The 13776-nt window shown below is 40.7% G+C and overlaps 2 protein-coding genes across 2 annotated transcripts in view; both read right to left on the minus strand.

Annotated features, from left to right (window-relative positions):
* The window catches only part of LOC118330859 (MOB kinase activator 2), a 4296-nt gene extending 2683 nt beyond the window's left edge, over positions 1 to 1613 (minus strand). Inside the window, exon 1 of the mRNA XM_035665548.1 lies at positions 1203 to 1613. Coding sequence (XP_035521441.1) covers positions 1203 to 1276 — 74 coding nt within the window. The 5' untranslated portion in view covers positions 1277 to 1613. The remainder of the gene's footprint in view (positions 1 to 1202) is intronic.
* A 684-nt stretch (positions 1614 to 2297) lies between these two features.
* ppp6r2b (protein phosphatase 6, regulatory subunit 2b) overlaps positions 2298 to 13776 on the minus strand; it is a 16651-nt gene continuing 5172 nt past the window's right edge. The window contains exons 10-26 of the mRNA XM_035665551.1: positions 13373 to 13493; positions 12761 to 12922; positions 12415 to 12645; positions 12243 to 12307; positions 12029 to 12144; positions 11840 to 11925; positions 11670 to 11747; positions 11482 to 11579; positions 11340 to 11397; positions 10914 to 11035; positions 10619 to 10791; positions 10346 to 10502; positions 9672 to 9751; positions 9027 to 9237; positions 8798 to 8821; positions 7388 to 7534; positions 2298 to 5689 (exon numbers count right to left, since the gene is read on the minus strand). Of these exons, the coding sequence (XP_035521444.1) occupies positions 5656 to 5689; positions 7388 to 7534; positions 8798 to 8821; positions 9027 to 9237; positions 9672 to 9751; positions 10346 to 10502; positions 10619 to 10791; positions 10914 to 11035; positions 11340 to 11397; positions 11482 to 11579; positions 11670 to 11747; positions 11840 to 11925; positions 12029 to 12144; positions 12243 to 12307; positions 12415 to 12645; positions 12761 to 12922; positions 13373 to 13493 (1963 nt within the window). The 3' untranslated portion in view covers positions 2298 to 5655. The remainder of the gene's footprint in view (positions 5690 to 7387; positions 7535 to 8797; positions 8822 to 9026; positions 9238 to 9671; positions 9752 to 10345; positions 10503 to 10618; positions 10792 to 10913; positions 11036 to 11339; positions 11398 to 11481; positions 11580 to 11669; positions 11748 to 11839; positions 11926 to 12028; positions 12145 to 12242; positions 12308 to 12414; positions 12646 to 12760; positions 12923 to 13372; positions 13494 to 13776) is intronic.

Genomic DNA, 13776 nt, shown 5'->3' on the forward strand with positions numbered 1-13776 from the left:
TATAGAGCTCGGGTGCAGGAAATAAATGATGTTTGCGAATGCCAGTGTGTACTGGAAAGTCAAACTTGGCAGCAAGATTTGACTTTATGCAAACAGGGTCTGCCACGTAGACACAGGTAGTGTACTGAGATGGTGATAACTGCTCTACTCTTGTCTGTTTGTGGGCTAGCATGTTTTTAAATATGGCGCCTTGGATTCAAAATTTAAAAGTGTAGTGGAATCAAGCAGCTGCCATTCTCAGTTTTTAGATGTCCACTCACGCAGCAGCTGAAAGTTTACTCAGTGTGACCTTGCCTTACTTGCGATAAGGGAAACACAGTGTTCTCTATGGGGTTTTTTCTCCCCCTGGTGTGTGAGTGTGAGTGAGGGCTGGGCGGGGAGAATTTGTTTAATGGTCTAAACAGCAAGTCTTTGTCCAAAGTAAAGGTCAGGAGAGGTGGAAAGGGAGAAATAGTGACAGAGAAGAATGTACACATTAGCTGTACACGGGTACAGTAGTGTAAATGTAAACCATGACAAACTTCTCTAATGTCCACAGGAACTTCTTTTGTTAACATCCTGTTCTGTTCCAGCTCCATGGCATTAACTCAGTTACCGCCTCTTGGCTACCAGTTGTCAGCGCGCACACACACACACACAGAACCCGGAGCTACTTGTAATGTTGTGTTTGTGTGTAAACACGCTCCTCTGTGACCCTGTTCTCCTGCTCTCAGCCGTCTGTTTACCTTTACCTCTGCCGTGTGGGTGAAATAAACACTCCTCTTCAGCACAGCCAGCTGGCTGGAAAAACATTCATCCTGGAGCAAATGTTTGAATAGAAACATGTACACATACAATCTTTCCTCGTCTTGGTTTAAACTACTTCACAACATGTGTTCCCGCTGTGAGAGGAATCCACCTTCACTGATGCCATCAGACAAATATGTAATACACACACACACACGCACACGCACACACGCACTCTTATCTGGAGAACATTCCTCTGTAAACCATGTGCAGCCAACTTTCTAGCTGTGTTTCTTCTGTACTGTCCATTGCTAAAACTCCATCTTCCTTTTCTTTTATGTTCTATATAAAAGTAACAATAGGAAAAGTCATTATAGAAAGATGGAACAGCAAATGCAAAACACTGAATTCATTTCCAGACAGGAAACTGAAACAGGAGTGTGAGTGTAAAGCTGATGAAGACATACACAACTTACAGTTTTTCACCGCTGATGTCAGAAGGCTGAAGAGTCTTGCTGTCTGCCGAGGGGTAACTATGGCAACCCCCCATGGCGTAAAGCTAAGAGCAGAGCTGTTGGTCGTGCCAGCCCCACTTTTCCATCCCAAACATACTAACCCACACACTTCCACACACTACAGGCAGCATATGGTAACTGCTGCTCCAACACAAACATCTCTCAGCTCCCAGATGAATCCATACAGCTGACAAACACATACAGTAAAGTCCCTTTTCTGACAAAGTTTTCCAAAACACACACACGAAAAAAAGTAGTCCAGGAGTTGAGGGTTGTTTCCTGTGTGGAAAAGTCAAGCTTTCCAGCTGTCTGTCTCTCCTTTCGCTCCAGTGATCCAGTGTCAGTGTGTATATGTCTCCTTTGTCTGGAGTCCCACACCCCACAGGCTCCTCCTCTCACAGCTCCAAGCGGACAGGCAGGTTTCTCCACAACCCATTAAAGTTAAAAAAAAACAAAAAAAAAAACACAACTCCGCCTTCTTCCCCTTTCCACACACAGCATACACTCTCTTCCCCACATGTATGCCCTTCTCTACGGAGAGAGCAGGCAGGTGCGGATGACAAAGTAAAGGTGTTTATTCCTCTATGGAAGACGGGGAAAAAGAGAAAGGAAAAGAAAGGGGAAGGCAGGGAGAAGAGTGCAAGGAGAGGTTGGAGCAGCAGCAGGTGTGTTCAGTATCTGTGCTCCACTCGTAAACTATACAGGAATGTGATGACATACATGGTGCATCTGTGCCGAGAAATAAAAACACACACCCACAGTTAAGGGCAATGACATATAGGTAGGACTCCAAGCTTGTGTGTGTTGGGAATATGAGGGAGTTTATGAAGGGTCTTCTCCTGTAGGATGTATGTGACAGGCAGGTTTACATTAGCAATCATAACTTGTGGCTGATGTGTAGGAAACCTACAGTAAGGAGGAGGAAGCAACATAGTTCACTACCTCACCTGCCCCTAAGGTAAACATATTTGTGTTTCAAAATACCTCTCTCTCCCTGTCCCTGTGTGTGTGTGTGTTACAGCAGGATGTACATTTAAAAAAAACACAGGCTCATGATTCTTCTTGGTCTGACATATTTATTAGATTCATATCTGAATGTACAAGCTAAATTGACAACAGGTAACAGACACATTACTCTCTAAATGAAAAAAGAAAAAGAAAAACTAAACACCAGCATCAGTCCACTTTACAAAAAGGCCTTTTACAGCACGACTGTCTTTCACACCTCTTCCTCCACACACACACATATACATATACACAAATGTCTAAACTGTAATGCGAGAAATATTTAAACTTTGAAATGGCCTCAGTGTAAGGTAACTTCCAATGGGATGAAGTTACAATTTAACACCCATTGTCTCTCAATTAAAAGTTTTTGGGCACACTGTACAATACAGCATATAACCCAATGAGGTGAATGAGGCTGATGTGCAAACTTAATGGCACTTAAAAGATGACTGTTTTGTACCTCATGCCATTATGCATAACATCACACCATACCCGTAGCTACACCGCACACACACACCGCACACACACACCGCACTCTCAAAGTGAAGGAGACACGCACACCAAAAACACAAAGGTAAGGGTCAGACGCAGTGCTTAGGTTTGACGAAAGACGGGATGACATATTCTGACCCTGTACACACCCTGACAGAAAACAGCCCTGTTTTTCTCCTCTAAACCCTGACTTAAAACCAATGCTCGGTCTCTGTGCAGTTCCACTTCAAACAGCTCAAAGCGCTGAAAGGATAAAAGCAAAATGGCTGTGATCTAAGATGAATCAAAGTCTTGCTTTGACATGTGGTAGCCTCTCCTACTGCTGATAACTCCATCATATGACTTAAAAAAAGAGAAAACATGAGGGATTAAACAAAGACTTCTTTAGATAAATCTAGACCTGTAAGACCGTTGCAAGAAAGGAGGCTACTTCACAGATATGAAACCCAGTTGTACACTGGTGGGGAAGACACACTTTGGCAGAAAGCATTGAAGAAAAAAAGTATTCTAAAGTATCTACATGGTTCACTCATTCAAGTCAAACATTCCCACCTCTTTGAGTGGGGAATAATGTGGTGACACGTAGCACCACCAAATACAAACCAAAAGTGCTTCTTGAAAAAGTGCTTTCAAAATAAATACAACAATCTATGTAAATCGTTCCATAGGCATATATGCAATTAAAGTCAACTCCTGCCCTGAGAAAGAGAGAGACGAGGAGAAAGATAAAGTAAAGCATGACTGCCTGGCACACGCAAACTTAAAAAGATAATTCTGGTTTATTACAATTTGAGTCTTGTTTTTGTACTTTTCACCATGATTTCTTTTCAATTATGATTTGACTTTACTCAACAGGTAACAAGTATGAGGAAGAAAGAAGAGCCCCAATCAGACTTTTAGATTTTTTTGGCTTTTAATGAAATCAGTTTATTCAAACTATATAAATTTGGCAATCAAGTCTGCGCACGTAAAAGGGTGCTACTAATGATTATTGAGTTTTTTCAACTAAACAATCGTTAATGTTTGGACTATAAACTGTCAGGATATAGTGAAAAATGTCAGACATCAGCCCAGAGAGCTTTTGTCTTTTCAATAGTCCAAAACGAAATGCAATTCTTAATTTTGAGAATCTGAAATTAGGTAATGTGAGGTACTGAAAAATGACTTTAATGAATAGTTACCTATTATTTTGGGTAATCAAATTGTTCGGCCCTTGTTGAGAGTAATCCCTCCTTATATAAAAAAAAAAGTATGTATGTGCAGATAAATGATATTATAAAAAGGTAAAAGTTGAAGCACTGTGACGGATGTTTACAAAGGACAGTATTGGTATTATTTGATTATTCACTGTCGTTTTCTCGATAAGATTAGTTAGCCTGGTATTTTGTTCAAAACTACTGAATGAAAATACGACCCAAATTCTAATAAATTGACATTATCCTTTAAGTAAATAATACAGAGGACAGACTACTGGCTCACATTCACACACCCAAACCTCCATGTAGGAAGCATGTAGCAGAGGAACAGGAACTGATGCTGGGGTATTAACCGAAACACAGACATCATTATTGCCTCATTTCAACAGTACAACACACACATACAATACACACGTTGCAACCTGCAAAACAATCGCCTTTCCGTACATTGGATTTATTCCAAAAATAGATATAATGTTTATATATACTGTTTACATTTATATTACGTTTACATGTTACCAAGAATAGCCACAACCTAATACAGGTTCAAATTTCACAATATTACATTTAAACAGCTCTGAGGGTGATATCAATTAGTATGTGCACGTCACTGTGTCTTGTTTTTGCACGTGTGTACAGATTTGGTAGTGTATATGTGTGTGTGTGTGTGTGCGTGTGTGTGCGCGTGTTACACAGGTGTGCTTTCTTTGTATCTGCATACCTCTCCTTCGACCTGAGAATGCACTCTGTACCTGTACAGAGCTCACATACACATACACACACACACACACACACACGTCTACACATATGGATACAACAGTGCACACACTCTAAACTATATGAATCTGTCACAGGTTTGAGAAGTAAGTGACATGATTCTCCCAAATCTGATGCTCCAAATTAATTATTAATGTTCCATATGACCAAAGCGAAGAAACCTTACTGGGATTGAGAACTGATTTAGTAGCATGTAGAAAAAGAAACCCCACATTATTATCACTCACACTTTTGCAACTAATGAAATGTCTGCCTGGCATGTACATTGAAATGCTAAAGACAAAATGGCGGCTAGCTTTGCAATCATCTTGGCTTTTGTAATCTTGGCTGATTATACGAGTACAGTTTTCTTTACTAAAGTGTAAACAGTCAAATGCTCTGATAGAAAAATTGGGCTGTGATTTTAATGCCCAGAGAGCAGACAAACGATCTAAAATTCTGATGCTGAATTAAATAAAAGGGCTAATTTCAGACATATGTATTTGTTTTATTAGGATTAAAGTGCCACAGCAGGCACACTCAGCGTGTCCTCAGCTCATCTCAACAGGTGTTTTCACTTTCCCAAGCTCAATGGGGAAAATTCCCATTTCTTTTTTTAAATAGTTCATACGTAACACAATTTGGCTTTAGGGGTCTGGCATGGCGAAAATGTTCCTTAAAACACACGTTCCTTTTTGAAGCGGTTCAGTTGTAATTATGTCATGAAGGTGCAGGAGAGATCAATAGTACCCATGTGTAGATTTTTGTTATCCAGCATACATACTGTGTTAAGGGCTGTTTGACCTCAACACTGAGGATCTCCCATTCTTCTTCGGGCACAAAAAGGGCATTGGAGGGCTGCTATGGCTGCTAACAGGAAGCATAGGTGGCATGGCTGTGTGTTGAAGACAGGTATGAAGCGTGTCTGTGTCTGTGTGTGTGCGTGTGTCTGTGATGCATCGTTAGGCCGGTCCATTAGCAGAGGGCTGCGTCTCTCTGGAAGGTAAAAACATTACAAAATGATTTTACATTTTTACAAAAAGACAAAGGAAAATTGACAACTTTGGTTTTGTCAGTCAATGTTTTGAGATATCTGCCACCACCCAAATAACAGAATGGAGGTTAAAAGAAATTGTTTTATAACCTTAAAAGTAGAGGAAAATCTTGATTTGCTTTTTTATTACTGCCCAAACAGAAGGCTAAACAAACTGGCACTCAGCTATGCTGCTGGAGGGAATGTGGAGAACTTATGGTTCATCACGCTAATGTGTTCTTGTCCCTCCATTCAGACTTTTGGAAGTCTGAATAGACAACGATCATTTCAAAAACCCTGGGTTTTAGTATCAGTACAACATTCACGTCACTCTTTTTTGGACACATCCCCGACGGGCTGAGTAAAGATGATACCTACCTTCTAAAGATCGTGCTGGCAGCAAGTAAAAAGGCCATTACAAAATATTGGCTTAGAAAACCTGCCCCGCTGCCAGCTTCTTTGTCACTACTGTTAAGCATCTACATCTTCTAGAACAGACGACCTACTCCTTACGACTTCAAAAAGAACGGTGGGGAAAATGGTGTGTGTTTATTTATCCAATTAGACAGATCTCTCATAATTACTGTTATTATTTGTGATATTTTGTTTTTATTTGAGGAAATTTTGCTTTGACTTATTGATTACCCAGTGTCCTTGGTTTGGTGTTCGTTTTTAGTTCTCTGCTCCTTACCTGCTCTTTGTTCACTGCCTTTATAATGTGGAAAATGTTTATAAATAAATTTAAAAAAAGTACAGAAAAATTACAGTTTTAAAGAGGATATCCTCAGAACACTTTTCTTAGCGTCAATATTAAGTTGTCAATAAAAGCTCTGTCACTATTGGGGTGGTGGCAGTAGTCTCAAGTGTGATCTCACAAGATGGTGACAAAGACTGAAAGCAGGAAAACAAGATTTCTCTCTGTGTGGCTACATACCACTATTGTAATTAGTAAAATATACTTTTGCAATTTGGTTGAAATGATCCTACAAAGAAGATATGGTATGTGGCAATGCACAGTCACACTAGTTTTACCATATCGTTTTCTAATGTCCAAGTTGTAACCCAAACTGTCCATTGTACACAATTATTTAATTTGTTTCCATTTTTTAACGTTTTCATTTTTCAACTTCTTAGTTAAACTTCATCTCTGTTTGAGCGATCAAGGTTCTCCATACATACGTAGAAAAACTCTTGTATGTAAATCTTCTACATACGTTAAGATTGCGCTTCTCTTTACAACCAGTTTGATTATGCCTCAGTAATTAGTTTTTTAAGTTAAATGTTATCATAACAAACAGTAAAACCAGAGAAACTATGACAATCAAACTCAGGTTGTAAAACACTGAGATATATCTTTAAACAATATGCATTAGTTCATTTAAGGTTGTCATACACAAATGTACAGCATTTGGCAAAGGTTGTTACCAACATTTCAAGACCACTCAGTGTTTAAACCACAATACATGTTGAATTGTCATAGCAGGAAAAGCACAGATAGAACTAATGACAAACGATGGCTTTACCCTTTTTTATTTAATAAAAAGCAACCAACGTTAACATTGTAGGAAACACTTGAGGTCAGGAATGTCAGGAGTCTTTAATTATGCACATTTTGGGAGGTACTTTACCCGGGACACACAGACACACACACACTTACTTACTGTGTGACAGCAGCTGACTGAGCAGCTGGACTGGTGGCAGCTGGGCTGGGGCCGTCTACATGATTCTTTCCTTTTTCGCTTTCTTTCTCATTGTCTTTCCCTTTGTCTTTGATGGCGAGTCCCTCTACTGGCACCTTATCTGCTTCGCTGCAAAAAGCAAATGTAGCTGTAACAAACTAGATGGAGAGCCAGGGATTGTCACAACTCATATAGTGAAACAACTTTACCACAGTTATCTGCTTTCAGCTGTCCACACTGGCCATTACCATGCCTAGCGCGTACAGCAACCTGTGCATCCACTCTTCTGCCAATGTATAGCTGGCTGACTGACCAAAATCAAACGGAGTTGGGCACACAGTCGCAAAGGTAGTTACCCCTTGTCCACACAGCGTGCATGAGCAGTGTGTGACGGCTTCCTTGCTAAATTGCTACGGTTTGCACACGTGTGGTGTCCACACAGAAGGTTTCTGACAGCCCTATCTTTCTACATTGAGTTTTCCTTTGATAGATACAGTACAATAAAAGCCTTGTTAACAAATGAATGGATTCCACCCACAGACAAAATGTCAAAATGTAGTATGAGGAGTGTATGTTGCCGGTATAATGTCTGACTATGAACAGATACTTTTTGCATCTATGTAGTGAAGTGTCGTTGCAACCACAGCTGAGGAACGCGTGACATGCACGGCTCACATGGGCAGAGTGGCTGCTCTAACCTGTTAACATGGGTGACAAAATAAAAATCAAGACCTCACAATGCACTGCTCACACATCCTGTGTGGACCGGGCCTTAGGATCAAATTCCAAGTGGGATCTATGTAACTGTAGCATGCTCATAGGTGCACTGTTTGTTAGTAACTTGCTAATGTATTGATTTGTTAGATTGGTTGGATTGGTAGCCACTTCTGTTCACAGCATGCTATCTGACATACTGTTAGTAGAGTGGAAGCACTGAAAAAAAAAAAAAAAACCATCAGCTTGGGTCTTATCAATGTTGTGACTGAGACAAGAATTATCTTTATAATATAACGACAGTGAGAAGTCATACGTTGCTCTCATCTTTCGGTGTAACTGTATAAGATGTTTCTAAAATGCTGAGTGGTCTGTTTCATGCTGGGGAGGGAGGGGGGTCATCGCTTATACCAGTGGTGTTTACAGGGTCATGTTGAGAATAAGCCTAGCATAGAGACAGAGGTCCTCTACAAATCACCAGTTGTGGGTTAGTACATTTTTGTGATGAATTAGGCCTGAATTATGACACAAGGTACTGTTACATCGCATCCTGTTAAATGCAACAAGCAAACAAAAACATGTTGGCCCATCCATTCTTAAGATGGCCTTTTAAATCCTTCATTCAACTTCAGGAAAACATTCCACACTCCAGAGTAGAGGACCTCCAGCACAACATACCGTCTGACAGCTGGTCTGAATATTCTGGAGTCAAAGGGAGACCAAAAAGGAGGGGACAGACAGGAGGAGGGCGAATATCAGAAGAAAAACAGAGAAGGTGGAAGTAAAATTACGTGGGAAAACGTTTGGAGGAGAAAGGGAAAGAATGGCTCTATAAAAGCACAATAGGAGAGAGGGGACACGCTGCACCAATCAAGACAGAGCAGCTGTACATCATCTGAGTGTGTACCTGCTGAAGACTGCCCTCTCATTTTTGGTGTCCACGGTGAGCCGAATTGTCTCTTTGCCAGCCCCCGTGGTGATGGTCTCTGTGGTGACCGTCTCACTGGCCGTAGACTCTGTCTTGCCTTCTTCCTCATCGCTGTCTGAGCTGCTGGAGGAAGAGCTGTCCGATGCCACCAGTGGAGCTTTTCTTGCCACGCACACACTCCACACACACGCTGCAGAGAGCGACGAAGGAATTTAAAAGAGACTTTAACACTGACGTACATCACCTCGTTTCACTGGAGAGGTCAAGTCATCGCAGAGGTTGAGCGGCAGTAGTTAAGAGCTGCCAAATGCATGCTGCAGTTTGCCAACTAAAATATCAAATAAATCACAAATGATGCATAGTAACTTGACTGTTTATCCTATACATTAAAAGTTCATACAAAATCTGTATTGGCACCTGCAATTTGTATTGATTAAAAAGTCGTATGGCATTGGTTGAATAGGAATTGTACACCAATGGTGGGGATTGGGAGGCTTTTAAAATACAAGTTTTAATTCTTACCATTTTGTCATTCATCATTTTCATTTTGTCAATTTGAATGTTGTATTATTAATAAATGACATTTTATATCATCACTCAAATAGCTAGGCTGCAGCAACTCACGGTTCTGGTTTGGTTTGGTGTTGTCTGATCCGCTGAGCTCCGAGTCCACAGGAGAACTGCATCTGGGGCCTGTTTCAGAGCTGGGGACATGAGTCACACAGATAAGAAAACCTGTAGAAAACAGTCCAAACTACAGCCAATTACATTTAAGGTTAAATCTGTCCCTATTATGTGTCTATGATCACCTGTGCAAAAATAATTAATTAGAAAAACCCTAATAGAATACTATGGGGACAACAGCTACAACCAAGCTTGAAGGGAATATTGGTTCAACTTCAAGCTGTAAATAAATGTAAGATTTAGATGCCAACATGCTGCGTTTGACTCCACATTAAATATCATACTGGAATATAATAATAAAAATAATTATTTTTTCTCCTTTATTATTAGTTTTGAGGATTGTCAATGCTTTCTCAAGGAAAAACATATCACTGGGAAGTAAAAGAAACCCATGGTTTACTGCATCTGGCTTTCATTAATTGCATATATTCTAATATATTTATCACCACAATTTCTTCATTATGCCTCAATGGGCAGTTTTTACAATTACTAAATGGGTAAAGTAGTATATAGTAGTAGTATATCTACAGTTTTAGTTGTTTTATCGGAACAAAGCTTTAAGATGCTTTAAGGCAGAAATAAGCTCCTCAGATTTAGACCACAGCCGGACTCACCAGCAGAAAGGCTGGAAGTCAGTGAACTTGGCCCATCCTTTCTCCTCCGCCTCTGTGGCAGCTGGTTTGGAGTCTGGAGTGTCCCAGGCTGAAAAGCCCACTCCTGCTGCAGGAGCCTTTGAGTTCACCTCCCCAAAGTCTGCTATCCAGCCGGTGCCTGAGTGTGAAAAGCACCACACACAATCTATATCAGACGCTTGCTTAAAACCTGCTGTAGTCCTAACGTGTCGGGCAAAATAATTATGCATTACTATACAATATAATACTTCTCACTCTTTGTTGCTTCAGTCTGGCCCTGGCTTGAGAATGGATCCAGGTCATCTTTAGGATCTTCTCCCTCCTCAGAGTCTGAGTCTGCTGCTGTGTCAGAGGCCTCAGTACCAGAAGCTGCTGTCATATCACAAGCTGTACTGGCTGCTTGACTCTGGGCTTGTGACCCACCAAACCTTGAATAAAACACAACATTTTAGTGTGTCTGATTGAGGAAGGGAGGATTAATTCACATGCCTCATAAATAATTCCACAACATAATGCTGAGGTCTTTTGTAGTTACTGTTATGTGTCTGACCTGTTACGGGACTTGGTTTGTGTTGCAAAGTTGATCTCTTTATCCTCCCAAATGTCTTCTTCATCATCATCAAAGGGCTGAATCCTCTCCTTGGAACAGGCCTCAAACACAGCTGTATTAGCCTGAAAAGGACAAGTTTAATTAGTGTACATCAATATCCATAAAGCTGCATAACAAATGCTAAGATGAGGGCTAAATCTTGAACCTGAATGAATCAATGTTTTTGATGTTAGAATTGACAATTTTGTAATGAAAAAGGAGGTTAAACCTGTCTACAGGATTTGTAAGTAGGTAACTGTAACATGGTGATATGTGGTTGTCGGGTTGTTTTGAGTGGCCATAAAATTCTGAATAAACAAAGACATTTGCAGCCCCAAAGCATTATAGAAATACAACGTCATAGAACAAATGTGTGAATAAACTTACACTGTCCTGGCCTGCATCAATGTTGATATTGATCTCTGCAATTCGGTCAAATGTTGCCCTGCAGTAACAGTAGATGTCACGCAACTGATACACAATTATACTAGTTCACTGTCATACAGAGAAGAATGTCACTTAGTTTTACCCAATGCTGTCGTCGTGATCAGTGAACTCTTCATCATTGAAGCCGAACTGATCCACAAAGTTAGCCGTCATCTGCTGGATCTGGTAGTCTGAAAATGCCTAAAACACACATCACAATTTGAATTACATTACTATTTCCGATGATAGAAGCAAGCAAAAAAATGTGTGTGCGTGTTTATTTTTGTGTACCTGCTGTAGTGTCAGTTCTTTAGGGAAGGGGCTCTCCATATCATCCTCTGAAGATGGCCGTGGGTTTCCAGTGCCAATCTGGACAGGGGGAAAAAAAACACCACAAGTTTGAGTGTGTGTGTAATTACAAACAGCTATTATATACTGTACATGAGCATGTGTGTGATTACCAGGTCTATGGTGTTCTTCCTATTGGTCTCTGACAGGGTCTGGTCCACAAATGTGTCCCAGCGCCCTCTGTAGTCCTCTGGCAGCTCTACATCCAACAACACAACAGCATTAATAAAATATTCAAGTAAATTGGTAATTGTGTGAATTTCTTCTTTTATAACCACTTTCTTTTACATAGACATACACACCTGTAATGAGGCTACTAATCTGTGTGTGAACCGGGCCCTTCTCCAGGTTGTGGACTACTGTGTTGGCAATCCTGGTCAGATGTCCCATGTACCCTCTTCTCATACCACCTTCTGACCTGAACACAAAAGTACAACACTTAGGGAAGCCCATATGCTACTGCCTGTTAGCAACAACAGCATCACACCCTTTAAATGTCATAATAAAGGTCCTTACTGTATTTTATCATTCTCTTCCCAGGCCTCTAGAATCCTCTGAACAAGGTGACAGTGCTGAAACAACTTGTGAGAGACAAAGATACAGTTAAGCAAATGTTTTGATTCAGAAAGAGCCATAAGATCAAATGTCACATAAGCCTCTTGCTTCAAACACAAGCAGAGACACCTACATGAGTCACCATTAGATTATGTGCAGAGTTTTCAGGGGTGACTGGAGGTTCAGAAGGGGTTTCAGTCAAAGCCTGCTCTTGTGAGCCATCCTGGTGAGGCTTGAATTTTTCCTGGGCTCCCAAACCAGGCTGAAGTCTCATTTCATGGGCACAGGGCCGGAGGATGGCAGCAACGCAAAGCTCCACTTGGAGGTGCAGGAAGTTGTTCCATGTATACTTGAAAAACAAGTCCTGAATAAAAAAAAAAGCATACAAAAAAGGCAAATGGTCCAATAGGACATTAAATATCTGTGAATTTCTTAAGCGTGTACTCAAATAACAAATGTAACGTGTTAGCTCATCTCACCAGAAGCAGGTCCATTGTATTGAGTCGGCAGAGTTCCTGTGCTACGACTGCGTGGCTAGCAGAGCTGGTATACAGCAGAGAGGCCACCAGTCTGGCTACGTGCAGACGTGTGTTCCCTAATGGCTCCTCCAGCACACCCAGAGTAGTCAGCATGGGATTTCGCTAAAAATACACAGATAGAGGGCATACAAGAATTATGGAAAATACTATCTAAAGGTTTAGCAGAGCTTTTTAACACAGGCTCAACTATTGAATAACAATGGTTATCTAAATTGAAGAGAATCAAGGACAACTATTCAAGAAAGAGGTTGCTGCACAGTACAAATTAGAACATATTTTACATTTATTACATGTCCTCACTCTCTGCAAGTGAAAGCCTTGTGAGTTTTGGTGTAGGACAAACCCTCTTTTCTTTCTATGTTTGATGCTTTTCTTTCTATGTTTGATGCTTTTCATGCCTGTGACTAGCACCTGGAAGATTTATAATGGCATGCAGAGGAGTTTTCTATTATCTAACTATCATTATATGTTTTTATGATGGTTTGCATGTTATCTCATACTACGCCAGCTTATATTAAGGCCCTAAAGATGATAATATCTGTGTTTATGTACCTTGGGTGGCTTCAGAAGTAGCTGGTGGAAGTGTATCAGGTGTGGTTGGACGGCCAACAAAATGCTGCTGTTAACAGTGTAACTTCTCTCAAATCCCTGAGCATCCATTACACCATCCACCCTGTCATAAACACAAACCAAACACATATTAAAACTAGGACACGGATTGGTTAGAACGGTTAATAAATGGCTAACTTCACCTGAAGATAACTTTAGAAAGATATTAGAGGGCAGCAGTCAAATGAAAAATGCCATTATCGACCCTTATAGAGTAGAACTACCGTAATTTCCGGACTATAATCCGCTACTTTTTTCACACGCTTTTAACCCTGCGGCTTAAACAATGATGCGGCTAATCTAAAGATTTTTACGGGCTAACGCCCTCCAGGGGGCGCTCTAGCAGG

The sequence above is a fragment of the Morone saxatilis genome, unplaced genomic scaffold (assembly GCF_004916995.1).
Source record: "Morone saxatilis isolate NCDOM2014 unplaced genomic scaffold, NCSU_SB_2.0 Contig2, whole genome shotgun sequence".
NCBI classification, from domain to species: Eukaryota; Metazoa; Chordata; class Actinopteri; family Moronidae; genus Morone; species Morone saxatilis.